A 17,927-nucleotide genomic window follows, 5' to 3' on the forward strand; every position below is an offset into this window, starting at 1 on the left:
AATAGAATAAAAGGATTAATTAATTTTTTTTAAGGAATATCTTTAATTCACATCTTCACCCGTAAGGAGATAGGACCTCGAGCTACGGCTTAAAACCTTACCTGGCATAACCGATGTATTCCGCAAATCGGGTATGTGTATCTCCTCGTAGGAGGAAGGATAATAAATCGTGTGTATATTTCACAGATGATTTGGTTTTTTTCAGGAGAGGAAACAATATATTCGACGTATGATTTCAAAATTAGAAGACGGTATAACAGAATATGAAATAAGAATAATGAGGATTGGAAACATTAAGCTGATGAATGTCTTTTCAAAGAAGAAAGAGGTGTATAAAGTAGGACGCTAAAAATAATAATACTAATAACAAATAAAAACACGTTAGCCCGTTCAAAACGACTTTTTAATAGGAATATTCATGAAAAATAAAATAACTTTGGAAGAAATTCAATAAAATAAGCGTTTAAAATAAAATAAACTTATACTAAAACTTATTTAAGTACGATAATAACAACAGAAGATTACAAAAATGAAAACGAAATAAAAATTAGAATAACGTTTAAAAGTTAAATAATTTTTGTTTAATGGTTAAAGGAGGATTTAATTATCGGTGCAAGATCAGTACTATAGGATCAGAATATGCGTCAAAACTTCAAGGCTAAGATCTCTCGGTTTTCGACGGGTTGAATCTGGAATTGCCGTGATGGAAGGAATTAATCCTGGTGGCTTTTTATCTGGATCGCTTGGCGTATTCTTTCCGGTTGTTGAGGAAGAGGTTAGACTAGGCGGCAGCAGTTTATAGCGAACAATTTCTCTCCGATCCACCACATACGTACAAATACACTATCGCTTTTCTTTGCGTCATTCCTTGCTTTATCGGCGTTTTCAGAGCTTTATCTCGCTTCCACCGCTATCTTTTACATTATTGTCGTACTCGATCCATTTTTCATCGCTAATAATGAGCCGTTTCAAAAACGATTCGATTTCTTCCCTTTTTACCAACCCGAACACCAATTTTTTTTTTGTTCCAGAAAAAAATTGGTTTTGCGTTTTTCAAACGGTTTGTAGTCAACGTTTAATTAATTCGTTAATGATTTGGCAATCGCTAATGAGTGTGTTCAACATTTTCCGTGATTGCATAAACTTTTTCGATAATTAGCCGACCAGAGCGAGTTGTATCGTCGACAAAAAAATTTTCCGTTTGAACCAGCTTCGCGTCACACGTACTGATACCGCATTATGTCCACAAACATTGCAAACATTTTTAGCAGTCTGAGTCACGTCCTTTCCTTTTTTGTAATATAGTTTCAAAACGTATAAAGTTTTTTCTTTATTTTCGCTAATTTTCAAGATGAAATAACTTTTAATAAACTAACTAATATATATATATATATATATATATATACGCAGTGATATCTCACCTTTCAAAAGACGCAGGTGTTACCGCCACGCTTCATAAATATTATTCGAATTATTTCATCCTAAAACGATCTACGAGAGAATATGAAAAAACGTTTTCCCGAACTCAAACATAAAAATAAATGGTACGAAACGGTGATGATAGTGAATGCCTGCGAACCAATAAAATTTTATAATTTGTAAATAATTTATATTATTTAGTGCACATTATATTTTTTGTATACTACCTTTACTTCTTAAATATCTTTTGCCTCAAATGCAGAAAAAAACAAATCGTGAAAAAAGAGATAATGAACCGAGCGAATTAGAGTAGAAGTTTTAATCGAAACGGTTCAGAATAAGAAAGTCGATTCGGAATGCATCATGAAAATATGATAAAAATAGTTTCAGAAGGATCGGTAGAAGGTACAAAGAAGAGATGCTGAAAACATAAAGAATCATAGACAAACGAAATGAAATAGAAGTTATCAAATTCTTAAAATTTTAACTGGGAATAGAAGAGAATGGAAATGGACTTGTGAAACTAACTTGCACAAGGGTAGATAAGTACAATGACACGTGTGCGTGCCCGCGAACGTCGATAATTATCCATTTTTGATCAAAACGTTCTAATTAATCGTTTTTAAAATATAATTTTCCGTTGAAAATATAAGTTCGATTAACATTCCTATTAATTGCAAATCAGTATACGTTAATTCGTATTATCCGGTTTTAATTATAAATCGAGTCGTTTTAGGAATAATCCAGAAGTTCGTTAAAACTTCACCGGTATGTGTCCGCAGAACTGGACGGCACGGCGAAGTCGACCAACTATGTTTACAGTTAGTTCTAAACATGACCTAACATAAAAGTGAAATGAAAACGGGGAAAAATTAAAAAAATAAGCGTGAAAATATTATATTTCATTTTAATTGGATTTGTAATCTTTCAAAAACTACTTCGAATTTTGTTATACAACGTTTTTTCTTCCATTTGATGAACTGCGGGACTCGAATATGTCACTTCTTTTTCTTTAAAAAGGTGAGTTTATGAATCGCGCCGCTAGGTAGTAGTACTCAACAACCCTTTTAATTTACCAATTATCTCGTCTATCAACGAAAAAATTGACCGAGAAATTTAAAAAAATGTATATTTGTTTGCTCTAGAAAGGCAGTAAATTTTAATAATAAATCCATAAGACAACAATCAGAAATTCGTTAAAAAAATAAAAGAATAATCTAACAAAACGCAACGATATCCAAAAAAATACAATGAAATTGTAAACCGTACAATAAGAGTCTCGCAGATGTCAATTCTTCCGCTCAAAAAACAAAAATTTCTGTAATATAAATGAAACTGTTTTTAACAAAACGATACTGATATCAAAAAAGGTAAGATACTACATTTCTATTATCAAAATCTGTTATTAATTTAGAATTTTGTTTAAAAACAATATACGTTAAATATACGTTATAAATATACGTTAAATATTTATTATATGTTAAATGGCAGAAAGGCTCCTGGAATAGACGGAATACCTGTAGAATTACTGCGCAGTGCAGGTGAGGAAGCGATTGATAGATTATACAAACTGGTGTGTAATATTTATGAAAAAGGGGAATTTCCATCAGACTTCAAAAAAAGTGTTATAGTTATGATACCAAAGAAAGCAGGGGCAGATAAATGTGAAGAATATAGAACAATTAGTTTAACTAGTCATGCATCAAAAATCTTAACTAGAATTTTATACAGAAGAATTGAGAGGAGAGTGGAAGAAGTGTTAGGAGAAGACCAATTTGGTTTCAGAAAAAGTATAGGGACAAGGGAAGCAATTTTAGGCCTCAGATTAATAGTAGAAGGAAGATTAAAGAAAAACAAAGCAACATACTTGGCGTTTATAGACCTAGAAAAGGCTTTCGATAACGTAGATTGGAATATAATGTTCAGCGCTTTAAAAAAATTAGGGTTCAAATACAGAGATAGAAGAACAATTGCTAACATGTACAGGAACCAAACAGTAACAATAACAATTGAAGAACATAAGAAAGAAGCCCTAATAAGAAAGGGAGTCCGACAAGGATGTTCCCTATCTCCGTTACTTTTTAATGTTTACATGGAACTAGCAGTTAATGATGTTAAAGAACAATTTAAATTCGGAGTAACAGTACAAGGTGAAAAGATAAAGATGCTACGATTTGCTGATGATATGGTAATTCTAGTCGAGAGTAAAAAGGATTTAGAAGGAACAATGAACGGCATAGATGAAGTCCTACGCAAGAACTATCGCGTGAAAATAAACAAGAACAAAACAAAAGTAATGAAATGTAGTAGAAATAACAAAGATGGACCGCTGAATGTGAAAATAGGAGGAGAAAAGATTATGGAGGTAGAAGAATTTTGTTATTTGGGAAGTAAAATTACTAAAGATGCACGAAGCAGGAGCGATATAAAATGCCGAATAGCACAAGCGAAACGAGCCTTCAGTAAGAAATATAATTTGTTTACATCAAAAATTAATTTAAATCTCAGGAAAAGATTTTTGAAAGTGTATGGAGCGTCGCTTTATATGGAAGTGAAACTTGGACAATCGGAATATCTGAGAAGAAAAGATTAGAAGCTTTTGAAATGCGGTGCTATAGGAGAATGTTAAAAATCAGATGGGTGGATAAAGTGACAAATGAAGAGGTATTGCGGCAAATAGATGAAGAAAGAAGCATTTGGAAAAATATAGTTAAAAGAAGAGACAGACTTATAGGCCACATACTAAGGCATCCTGGAATAGTCGCTTTAATATTGGAAGGACAGGTAGAAGGAAAAAATTGTGTAGGCAGGCCACGTTTGGAATATGTAAAACAAATTGTTGGGGATGTAGGTTGTAGAGGGTATACTGAAATGAAACGACTAGCACTAGATAGGGAATCTTGGAGAGCTGCATCAAACCAGTCAAATGACTGAAGACAAAAAAAAAAAAAAAATATGTTATAGACAATAGATATACAATAATAGATAATAAACAATGTTTAAGCGTTCCATATAATGAGCAAAAAAAACAAAAAAATATTATAAAACTCTTACCGGCCCGATTTCATTTACACGAAATACAAATCACATTAACAGAAATAATACAATTCTTATGATTATTCGTTGTTTAATAAACGAGACTGTTACCGTACGGTTTACAATTTCATTGAATTTTTTTTTATTATTATTATTTATATTTTATAATTAAAAATAAAAATAGATGTATTTCATTTTGTTGACGGTAATAATTTAAAAAGGCCGAATAATTTTAATTTAATTCGCGTATAGACTATTTATTATGTGTAATACTAGTCGAGTCGCATGAAATGAATGGATGAGGACGATACTATATATATAATACACCGTGTAATAAGAGTCGGGTCGTCTAAACTTTCCTGTAAGGTATAAAAGTTGTTACGGTATCGTATTACCGTGATATTTGACCCTCTTCCAGTTACGTTTCCCCAGCGTAATTTAATATAGGTTGCCTGTAACAGTACGCGTTAAGTCTTTCAGTAAGAAATACACGAGCGCACTCGCATTCGCACACACAAACGTGCGCGCGAACGCGGGCAAAGATCTTTGAAACGATGCAAAAATTGTGCAATAATAAAACGGATATAATTAAATATATATGACGCTGAATCTTCCGTTTGATTTATAATATCGAATCGGTTTACGTACGAATCGTGCGTGGCCTAAATACGGACGGGATGTGTTGATCTTAAACCGTCTTTTAGAACATATTGCGGGCAAGGTTTATATGTAGGCTATATATATGAGAAATAACAAAACTAATTTTATATAACACGCAGAGTGTTTTGTGTCAACTGACACGAATTACAGTAATATAATGTTATTACAAAAGTTTTTCTAAATTTTATTTTTACCGATACCAGATAACCGTATTACATCGTTTGTAAGACAACGTCGAGTTAATATTTAAAAAAATTATAAAAATAATTTTCTCGCAAAAGTAAACATTAAAAATGTGTAAAATATTAAATTTTTGTATTAAATTGAAAATACAATTTAATTTCAATAATATTCAACTAAAACATAAACACGTTTGTTTTACAAAATTATCGGTTAAAAAGTAACTATATACGATTAATTCATTTTTTAACCGTTTATTTACTAAACTTTTATTTAAAAATTAATTTTTATTTTCTTATACGAAGTAAAGAAAGTATTGTAATAGCGAAAAATGTCGGTTTTCAGATTTCAACGGAAATATCCATTTTGACCATCCCTGAATCCGTTTTGACTAGTTTCGGGGTGACGACTGTACGTACGTACGTATCCCGCATAACTCAAAAAAGAATAGCCGTAGGATGTTGAAATTTTGGATTTAGGACTGTTGTAGCATCTAGTTATGCACCTTCCATTTTGATCGCAATCGACTGGACCAAAAGTGTCCATAAAAGCCTTTTTCCTAACTGCAAGTCCTCATCGAGAGCTTTTCAACGATATATCATAAGTAGTACTTATTTTCATCGGTTCCAAAGTTATAGCCCAATAAATGTTTAATTAATGAAATATTTGTATCTTAGGGGAAGGCACATCGGCTGGAATGCGACTTCATTTCCTTTTTTAACTTTTTTTTTATTTAAAAATATTGATTTATTAATAATTATTAACCTGTGATTGTAAAAAAAAAACGTTTTGCGATAAACAATAATTCAGTAATAACAAAAAAAAATTAAAATATATATAATAAAAAAATATATGTAATTAAATAGGCGTACAAGGAAGACATTGGGGTCCACATTAAATTTTTTGGACTAAGAAAGTCAAGAAACAAAACATTTGTAAACACCGCTATCGTTATACTTTTGTTAAAGGGAAAATTTAACGTTCGCCGCCGAACGTTAAATTTTCCCTTTAAAGCTATGCCGCTATAGCAGGGAGTACTTAAAATTAAGTTTAAACATAATTACCGGTGAAACAAGAGCAATAAACTGCGATCGACTGAAGAATTAAATGTTACGACGGGTAAACAAAATGTCACCGTAAAACTTCATAATTTTCAGAGTAAAACCTCAAAGAATGGAAGAACTAACGGCAAGATAAAAAGGCTTAGACGACAATAATTAAAGTGGCCAAAGGGAGGAATGCTTCCGTACAGGAAAAATGTCTGCCGGTATAAAGCGCAGATGAAAAAAAATGAGATGAAACGATTAGCCGTAGAATGTTGAAATTTTTAATTTAGGACTGTTGTAACATCTAGTTGTACACCTCATATTTTGACTGCATCTTATGAACCAAAAAATCTGAATTTTGGACTTTTTCGTAACTGCAGTAATAAGCATTCATCGAGAGCTTTTCAACGATATATCATAAGCGATACTTATTTTAATCGGTTCCAGAGTTTTAGCCGAATAAAATTTTATTTAATGAAATATTTGGATCTTTCCAAGGGGAAGGCAAACGGTTCGAATCAGATTTCATCTCCTTTTTTTAATTTAAATATGTTGATTTATTAATAATTATTAAACTCTGATCGTGAAAAGATTTTTTCGATAAATAATAATTCAATAATAACAATAAAAAAAATATCAGAAGTTATTAATGAAATAAAGTTTTCTGTTCTTTTCATTTAAAAGAAAAAAAAATGCGTATGTAGTTTAATAAGCGTAAAGGAAATCAAGTGTTGTCCACATCAGATTTTTTTAGTAGTTGCTCTCAGTAGCTTATCCGTCAGTGTCTGAATCATCGTTATATACTAATGCAGTCGTATGTCGAATCGGGTTCTTTCACATCATTGTCGTTCAAAGAATATAATGTTTCAAAACTGTTTACCGTATAAGATAAACGGTATTTCAAAAATTTATTTTTAATTATTTTTTGAAGGAACGTTTTTTATTTTCTCGAAATCCACTCTAGGATCACGCAGTTCTTTTTATTTTACCGCTGGATGAAACCAGGCGGTCGTTCGTACGATCAGAGGATCAGGTGACGCCGACTGGACTGCCCTCGATTATGATCTTTAAATAGTTCATTTACCCGGACCCGGAATATCGAAATAGGCCGGTCGTATCTCGCAGAAATTATTGCCGGTCACGATTTCAGTATCCCGGTTTCAAATTTAATTTTTTTGACAGATGGCAACAAAAAGCTTCAATCGATGGCAACGTACCGTTTATTCGATCGATTCCATCAAGCCTTCGCACCCGTGTATGTTATTAAAAACGATATTGATGCTGAAAAACTTTGAAAAATTACACCGCTATAGAGATTTTCTTTTAAAACTATTTCTGTTTGGTAACGCGAAAGGGGATGATTTCTTATTAACCGACCGTCACACGTAGCGTCAAAGTAATTCGGTTAGTTTCTCGTTAACGGTTGTAACTTATTTACCGTGTAATTATGATATACGATAAAATAAACAGCAATAATTTCATCATCATTACCGATTTGATCAAAACAGATTTTTTCTGCCCGCATAGATACATTAATTACATAACGTTGGTATTAAAATAAATCTTTCATTCTGACCGATACGTAATGATACATCATGTAGATCGCATCCAGGAGCGCATAGGTATAAGAAAGGATCTACTTATTATTTACCCGGATGGAACGAGGAAAATTGTGATAGGACCTTCATAGAAGCAGCATCGCAGAATAAAAAATTATAAAATAAGGTACAGAAGAGGTTAAGGGGTCCGTATTAATTATTTTAAATAAAAACGCATTAAACAATGTTAAGGTAAAATACAGGAAGATACTAAATATAATATATAACTACAAAGTAATACGCGATGCATAAGCGTTAATATGAAAGTTATTTTACGTACACGTTATACGAAGATGTAGAAATTACGTGAGATAATGGCTGCAACCGTACTGCTGTGCGGTAGTGAGAAGCGAGTTATAAACAGAAAGCAGGAGCGACGAATGGAAACTGCAGACGTGGTTCGTGAAAACATTTAAAGAATGTTCGAGAACGGACAAGCTTATAAATCAAGTTATTTGGAATGAACTGCAGATTATAAGCATCACTGAGGTTGAACTCGTTATCGGGACAGACGGTTAGAACATTTACAGAGAATTAATTACCGGTTGAATACCGATGAGCATATGGAAATATTGATCCGAAGAAAGGAGAGACCCAGGACGACCACGCTTCAGATGGAAATACGGTTTGATGTCAGAACAGGTTTCACCAGAAACCTAATCCGTGAAGTGAAAAAAAAAGAAGAATCGGTACGTATTAGACGCATATATTTAACCGATACGCATGTTAAACGATTTGGAAATAAGTAGTTTGAACGTCTATTTCAAGTCGCTTTATCTTTAGTTAGTTTTTGATTCGGGTAAAATTGCTTAATTAGTATAATTTTTCAAATTTCCTCTGGGTTTTTTACGATTTATATTATTTTAGCCTATTTAATACATAAAAATGTGAGATCTGTACCTTTATTATTTTGTTATTTCACGTAATAATAAAAAAGGTTTGTTAGCGAGCACTTTTGTTAAAATGAAAATAAATTTGACTTAATTCCATTAAAACCAACTCGTTTTGTGTCGTTCCTAAAATAATTTGATTAAATATTTTAATAACGTTATCGCATGTTATATAATGAGTATTTTGCGTACACCGATCATCTCTACTTTGATCCGATAAAAAAATTAATCGGTATCCAATTCAAAAATATTGATTTATTTAAAATACACGTACGTTTTGTTTTTTTTTTTTAGAGCACGGTAAAAAATCATTCATCGTTCCTAATAAATCAAATTTATGTAGCTTATTGTTTTTTTGTGTATCTGCAGACAACAAATACAAATTTACTTCGTAGAAATGATTTCATGGAATAATGCTGTTGTTCTGTTGAATAAAAATATACCGCATTTAACAATAATTTATAAAAATTTACACAAAAATCATGGGCAGTAAGTAAGTATCGGCAAGTTAACTTGGTTTTATACTTTTTTGCACCGCTATTGCTTCGATCATAATGAAGCACATCTTTCTGAGGCAAAGGAACTGTCAATATACCGTAAAACTCTTAGCTGAGAAAAATTGTTTACGAACGTTTAAGTTTTGTGTAATGTCTATACGGTATATTGACAAGACGTAAATTAGCTTTGTCATCCGATTACCGTACATATGTACTTTTATATATATATATATACACACACACACACACACACAGAGACCGCTTACCTTTAAAAAAATTAAAAATATTGTTTTTCAAATCGTCATTTATTTCATTTTTATTAACCAATGTTACTCTCAGTCAATAAAATGAAGTTTGACTGACAGTGAATAACTAAAAGAAACTTAGGCACAATATTATTGACGATATCTGTTTTCCGATTGCGTCTGGTTATTGCTAATTAATAACAATAATAATTCATCGTGTATTTTGTATTTCGTTTTAATCAAGGTTTTACAGTGGTTTTCCTCAACTCATCCAGGAAAATTCTACGGAAATTAATTTTCTTTAAACATAGGCAGCATATCTACGCCTTCCTGATGTCTTCTATATAATGTATTTGTATATAATCTACAGATCAGATAGAAAGATCTATTTATTTTATAGATATAATAAAAAATCCTCTAGAATCGAATGAAAGAATCACCATAAACGGAAGGAAAATTAATTATATGAAATTCGTCGATGATATGGCTTACTTTTAGGAAACGGATTGCAGATTTTTCAACATACGGTTTCAAAATTAGAAACCATTGTGACAGAATACGGTTTGGAAATAAATATTAAGAAAACAGAAATAATGAGGGTAAGAGGCAATAAACCGATGAATTTTTACATTAAAGGAGGAAGAATTGAACGAGTAAAACAATAAACATACTTAAGTATGATGTTGACAAAAGTAAAAACCTGATGTTGACACCACATGACTTCCTTGTACGCCTATTAAATTACATACACACATTTTTTAAAAGTACATAAAATTTTATTTCATAACTTCTGATTTATAACTTCTAATCAATAACTTCTGATTTTTTTCATTTTTTTTTTTTATTGTTATTATTTAGTTATTATTTATTGTAAATTGCTTTTTTTACAATCAGAGGTTAATAATTAATTATTAATAAATCAATATATGTAAATTAGAAAAAAAGAAAAGGAAATGAAATCTGATTCGAACCGATGTGCCTACCCCTTGTAAGAACCAAATATTTTACTAATTGAAATTCTATTTGGCTATAACTTTGGAACCATCGAAAATAAGTACCACTTATGATATACCATTGAAAAGCTCTCAATTAGGGTTTATTACTGCAATTAAGAAAAAGTCCAAAATCCAAATGTTTTGGATTTTCGGTTTTTTTGGACATTTTTGGTCCAGTCGATCGCAATCAAAAGGGGAGGTGCACAACTAGATGTTCAACTATCCTATGGCTAATCGTTTACGAGTTATGAGAGTTACATACGTCACCCGAAACTAGTAAAAATGGATTCAGAGTTATTCAAAATGAATGTTTCCGTTGAAATCTGAAAACAAAAAAAAAACTGAATTTTTTCGCGAACACTATACTCCTTTATTTCGTAAAAGGAAGTAAAAATGACATACGATCAGAATAAAGAATCGATTAATCGATAGAAATAGTTAATATTTCTTAAGGTGAAGTTAGAATCGAGGAATTGTTACATGAAGTGTACGTCATACGATTATAAAAATACGTTCGGTAAGAAAAAGGGGAAAGCAAAGACTGGAGGCATTAAAATGCGGATTTTGGAGAAAATTAAACGGATTGAAAGCGTTAAAAGCGAAAACGTAACGGAGAGTTCAAATAAAAGTAGATGCTTTAATCAGAACAGAATCATGTAGATCGTGAATCGTGAAAAATTTTATTGAAAACTGTGCTTGAAGGATCGTTAGAAGATGCAGAAAGAACAAAAGAATAAAAGTTTTAAATCTAAAAGAAAGAACGAGCTCGAGAAAGCGTATACGATGACATTAGTAACTTTTACTCTGCGGCAAGTCGACAACGTACTGTTGAATATGTAGTAAGACAAACTCGTCAGCAGTAACGAGTATGAAACTGGATTTTTATTTTAAAAGGCAATCGTTTGTTTGTATCGAACAAATAAAAGCTGGTATTTTACGGTATATTCTTAGTTGTGTTGCGGTGTTTGTGTAGAATGTCACCCAAATTAATAAAATACCTGCGCTAATCGAAGATGTATACCTCTTCATGAAATATTCACAGATAGATCGCTAAAAAATCCGCAATTCATGATCCACTACGTTAAAGTATAATAAAACAATCGACGCAAATATGCACATCATAATCGAGTGAAGTTATTCACACGCTGTGCAAGGACGGCAGAATCCATTTTAATGAGACTCATTTAATGATTTTTTTTGCCCGGTTTGAAAAATAGGCTACCTGGAAATATTTATATGATTCGCCTTTGAATCGAAGAAAAACAATTTTTCTGTAATCGATCGATCAAGATGGATTTATAAAAAAAAGAAGGGTGTAATAATAATAAAACAAGAAAGCAAATCGCTCAAAAATTAGAAATTGGAAATATTTATAACAATTATTCTGACTTTTCTCGGCTGGAATCGAAATTTATAAGATTTATTCAGAAATGTTTATTCGGGAATTTAGGAGAATGAAAATGGACATGGTGCAAGCGGTTGCCTCAGGACAATGACGGTAAATATGATAAAAACGATAAACAAATAAAATAGAAACTTACATATGGACATGCATATATTCAACAGTATCTCTATTTTTTCATCCGCTGATTTTTCTTTGAAATAGAATAAATTGCAGTAATCATTTTCATAATATCTTTTATAGCAGAGGCCAATTTTATATGAAATAAGAGTACGGAGGAAGTACCCTACAGCTTAGAACTGAATTTTCTAATGTAATATAAAATATAATCAAATCTGATTCAACTGTAGAAATTTCTATGTATGATTTAGTTATAAAAAAAAATTCTGGATTAATTATAGAACTGAAATTACTTAATTATTGAAGTTCCCTTTATATTTTATTATTTATCGTATTTTTTATCTGTATTATAAATTTTTATGTATTTTTTTATTTAACATCTTCGGTTAACTTTTAAACGGTTAGATAAAATAAAAGATTAGTGTTAAAAAAATTTAATTTTGCCGATCTTCGTTGTGGAATGATACCTTTCATCTGCAATTAAATCCGTCCTTAAAATACTAAACATTAAATAAAAGAAAACTTGAGAAATTAGACCTTTCATTGAAAATAAACTTTTTAAAAAATAAACACGCCCGATTAGAATCATCCAGCAGCAAGGGACTCTGTCCAGGTTCTGCGATACGGAGGGAGAAATAAACTCCCGCCAACTTTGCATTCCATTTCATTCCTTTCATCTGTAAGGTCTCGGGTTCGTACTTTTACTTAGGGTGGGGCACCGTGGAAAACTTTTAATTAAAAACGGGCGTCGCGCCTCGGAAAAGTTTGGGAACCACTGACATATGCAATTATTACGTACTGACCGGAATAAAATATCTATTTATATAGTCTTTTTTAAAGATAAATAAGTACTTGTAACAAAACAAATCTTTCCATCTTTAATCGATTTATCTATATGTTTCATAACAAATTCAACCGTCATAAAGTAGACGTGCGATCGTTCTGTAGAACTTTCTCAGCCTTTCTGTAGAAATACTATACTATACTTAAGAGAGTAAAATTAAATCCATTTATCAACAAATCGTTTTTCTTAAAGATTTTTAAACGTTTAATTAATCTGCGGACTTTAAAAAAAGAAGAAATGATTTCCTCTTTTTTTTACTAATTTCTTTAATTAATGATGAATAATTTAAATAAATTTAATGGATATTAAAGATGATTGTAAACAATTATAGGTAAAAAATTACCCTATTCTCATCATATCCCAAAAAGGGATTGAGCCTCCCTTGGGTTCCTAGCACTCTTTGTGTATGTTAGTATTTAAAAATGTTGAAAAATTTAAAACCCTCAGCATCTATGTTATTTTATTTGATATAAGCATACTAGGGAGGGTTTTTTCTTTAGAGAAGAGAAAGGGAGTGAGAGAAATTTAAATTTTTTTGTATTACTACTAATAGAATTTACAGCGTATGCGTTTCACGAAATTGTACGTAGATCAACATAGTAATAGATCTTAAACGAGTTACTCGACTCATATGTTCAGTTTTTTGGATTGATTTTTTTTTACGGGTGATTTTACGGATCGAGGTAGAGTAAGTAGCTGGAGATTTTAAAAATTTAGTTTTACGCTATTCTTTTTTTCCTATTTAGCCTCCGGAAATTTCCATTCAGGTATTACTTCAGAGAATGATATGTATGAGTGTAAACGAAGTGCAGTCTTGTACAGTCTCAGTTCGACCATTTCTGAGACGTGTGGTTAATTGAAACCCAACCGCCAAAGAATACCGGTATCCACGATCTAGTATTCAAATCCGTATAGAAGTAACCGCCTTTATTAGTAGTTTTACGCTACTGCTAATCGTCTTAAAAAATTCCCTGACGAAATTTGCACTAAAACGTATCCAAATAAAGGGGAACTTCCTCCCACCCAACGCTTTGTTAGATTTTCATAATAATTTACTATCATCATTTCCCATATACTTGGCTCATCGTATCTAGTTTCTACCATTACACGTTCACCTCTCCCAAAGTTACCGGTTGTGTGTGAATGCATAATGTATAATCCAAACGTACAGAATTCCTAGATATTTGCATCATCGAACTCGCAGAGATAAAAAGTGAAATCATAAAAGGCTTTTTTAGACTGAAATTTTTGACGCGATTAAAACGTAAATAAATCCTAAAAATAACATTCATTATTCATTTTTGTAAGAAATAAGGTTCGGAACGCGATCACCAAACCGGCGAGTCAAAGAATTGAAATAAGATTAACAAAAGAAGTTTCCATTATTTATACCGATCTATTTCATAAGGGTTGCGATATTGTATTATACGTTGTGTGTATAGCAAATTGTGTGATAGTATAAACAAAAGTAAAAAAATGGGGAGTGAGTTATTAATAATAGCGGTGCTATAATTAATAGATAAAACGTTTAGTATATTTTGTGTCGTACAACGTTTTAATTAAAATAAAGTTTTTGTTTAATTAAATTTATCGTGATCTGAATTAATTCACGAGAAATTTACTTAAAATTTAATGTTTTTTTTTTTTTTTTACAGAAATAATGTTTTATTTCTTGTATAATGAAAAATCAATTTATAAAATTAAACAAAACCACAAATTGAAAGCGATTGAAAATTTACACAAATTAAAGCTGCTGTCAAAAGATAAACTTTTCAGATAGTAGGAACAGAAGAGTCTACTTCAGAAATTAAATCTTTTAATATAAGAGTGGTAAAAATAAAATACACTTTCAAATCAAAAACTGCACCGAACAATATTTTTTTCAAAATGTTTAAACGACAACAAATTTTCGTTTAAACGTATTAAATTTTAAAGACCCGAATAAAATATTTATTTATTTTTTTAAATATTATTATTTCATTCCTTTACTTTCGAAGTGCTAATTTACTCACGCTTTGTACTACTCTGTTCGCAGGTTTACTAGTTATTAAATAGATTTAGTTTTATTTGGCAAAGTTATTATAAAAAGCTTCACGTAATTCTATTTGCACATCTATCGTCCGAATATCTTACAAGAACTGCTAAACCGCTCCAAAAAGAATTACAATTCCGATCGAAATCTAAACTGCATCTTAAATTAAAATCTTCATATTTCCCATAAGTCAAAAAAAATATTTTTTTTTTTTTTTGGGAGGGGGCATTTACTCAGGAAATTTACGGTATAAAAAAATAATGGAATAACATTCCGACCTAATCGAAAAAACGGCAGGTTTCAGTTTTTTAGTTAGAAAGTCTCGGGTTCGAATCCTTTGACGTTTCCATGTATTAAACAAATTTTCATTACGCGTTCAAACGTAGAAGTTCCCGCTAACAGGGGTAAATGAAATAAGCTTAAGAAAAATTAAAGTACAAGATTTTGCACTCGAACGTTTGTTTTTTAAGTTTCTAGAAATTTATTATTTTTCATTATCGGTAAATCTTTTTTTGAAATTTAAATCAACCGAACTAAAAAAACGCCGGATACATCGTGTTTTTTTTGTACACCGTATCGATCGTATTATACATCTCCTGATATAAATAAATGCAAGTCGAAAGGTTTGGCGTTACTGAGATTATCGATTAATTAATTTCGTTCGATTAACTGATTTGTAACCGTTGTATTTATTAATTTATAAATTACAGATATATAAAAACTTTTGTTTTGTTTTTCTACTTTTAAACAGAAATATGAAAATTCTAACCGCTTATATTTTACGAGTCGATTCCACATGTTTAATAAATGAATGTTATCTAAAAATAATGATTACACACACGAAGTCGTTGTCTTTTTAAACCCGATGTCCAAATTATTTAATCGTGTGAAAAGACGTTCCAGAAACGAATAGAACCTGTATCCCCATAACAATAATTATACCATAAGAATTACGCTATTCGTTTAACTATTAATATTTAGTCGACTATTTTTTAGTTAACTTATTTGTTTTCTTATGTACTACAAGGGAATTTTTTTTACATCTTCTGCTACTCCCCACCCAACCACTGTAATTCCCTCTCTCTTATATATATATATATATATATATATATATATATATATATATGAGTATATATCCACCAAATGTCATCTTCCGCACCAAAACGTTTCATTAAATTTTTTTTTAATTTCAAGTAATATTATCCGCTTACGGGTAACTTAATAAAAGATTACACATTGCTGTTTTTAATTTGAAACCGGTCCAAATTAAATTTGGAAACAAAATCATATCGAAAGAAAAGCGTATCGCTTAATAATTTACAGACAGATAAGAACAAAAGCGAAAATAATGATGTTAATTTAATTCAGTAATAAACGGTGAGCATTGTTAAACATATATAGAGACGTAGTCGAGCTTTCATTAAACAGCGGCTAATATTAGAACTTAACAAAAAAAAGAAAATCAGCAGTTTGAAGAAAGAATAATACCGTTAAAAAATATTTATGTATGATTTTAAATTAATAACGAGTTTAATTTTTTTTTTTATTTTGTTCACGCGTTTCTTTTTTCGATTGTAAAATAACTTTATCGGTTGTTAAGGTAACTTGTGGAAATACCGTCAAAAGAACGGATGAAAATAATTAGATTTTCCCTCATCAGGTTATTTATTTTTAATAATTCAGTTAACGCGTTTTATTATGCACACACTTACACGCACGCACACATAAACACCTTTACATCTATATATATACTGACTTGATAATTATCTACCTTAATTTCATCATCGGGCGCTTCTTTTTTAATATTTAATAACAGTCTCGGTGCACTTTTGCTGTTGCAATATGAAGAAGACGGTGGAGAATTGGATTTGCTCTTAATATCCATCACTACACACTAAATTAGTATTACATTAATATATCGCTGATTTTAATTATTGAAATGTAATACTGAATTATAAATATTATGTAGTCTTAAGACCGCACACGATCGTCCACAGCTCGCGCCGATAAACACCATGTGAAACTGACGCGAAACAGTGATGCTGTCTCCGTTATTTTTACCTACAATTATTCCCTGTCGCGTATAAAGATTCCCTTTCTGTAAATTGTTAACGCGTCTATTCTATATTTGTGTGTAATTTGTTTAGTTATAAAGATTTTTAAATGAATATTGTGCTCGTTAAAATGCAAGTCACCGTGATAATTTTAATAAAAGATGGATTGTACCGTATATTTATGATTTGATATAATAAAGAGTTTTTAATCTTAAAGTTAATCAGAAAGAAAAAAATAGATGTCTATGGGTAATCCAAAATCTCCCTCGTATACTTCGAATTATATGGAAAAATAGTCCGTATGTATTCCAGAAATATATTTATGTACCCAATCGTATAGTTATGCTCTTACATTGATTTTTTAAAGATTTTTTTTCATTAATCAAAAGTTGACTGCTATACCCAAAACAACAATACTTGACTAAACTGCTACGAAAATTCCTTCCCCCCCACAATTTTTCTTATTTCTTTCAATTTATAAATTTTCTACACTACAGTTCATTTTATAATAAAAAAGTTAGACGTAAATTTGAGCTTTACAGCATTTCGGTGAGCGTGATACAAATCTTCGCTTCAGAAAAAAAATTCAGTGACTGAGACGTATAAATTATAGTCTTATAGTTACAATACGCTTTTTGTTTACGTGGAAGAAATAAGGAAAAGAGAACTATTTCAGTCATCTGAAATAATGAAATCCAAGAATGCGATTCACAACACACGTGGAGAAATGTTATATCTAATCTCTTTATATACTCGACTTTTTATTTCATCTTCGCGTTGTAATAACATACTTCAAAACGAACTTTGAAATGGGAAAAATTAAATATATCTAACGAAAGTAGCAGTATTTAAAACAATTTATATACACTTTCTGAAATTTTTTTTTAGCTTTAATCATTTAGATCTACT

At 30.8% G+C, this 17,927-nt stretch overlaps 1 protein-coding gene across 2 annotated transcripts in view; it reads right to left on the bottom strand.

Annotated features, from left to right (window-relative positions):
- The window catches only part of LOC142328012 (uncharacterized), a 114,213-nt gene extending 97,259 nt beyond the window's left edge, over positions 1–16,954 (bottom strand). For both annotated transcript variants that reach the window (XM_075371449.1, XM_075371448.1), the window contains exon 1: positions 16,736–16,954. In XM_075371449.1, coding sequence (XP_075227564.1) covers positions 16,736–16,849 — 114 coding nt within the window. In that variant the 5' untranslated portion in view covers positions 16,850–16,954. The remainder of the gene's footprint in view (positions 1–16,735) is intronic.
- Positions 16,955–17,927: the final 973 nt, after the last annotated feature.

This window comes from Lycorma delicatula, chromosome 7 (genome assembly GCF_047948215.1).
Source record: "Lycorma delicatula isolate Av1 chromosome 7, ASM4794821v1, whole genome shotgun sequence".
In the NCBI taxonomy this organism is placed as follows: Eukaryota; Metazoa; Arthropoda; class Insecta; order Hemiptera; family Fulgoridae; genus Lycorma; species Lycorma delicatula.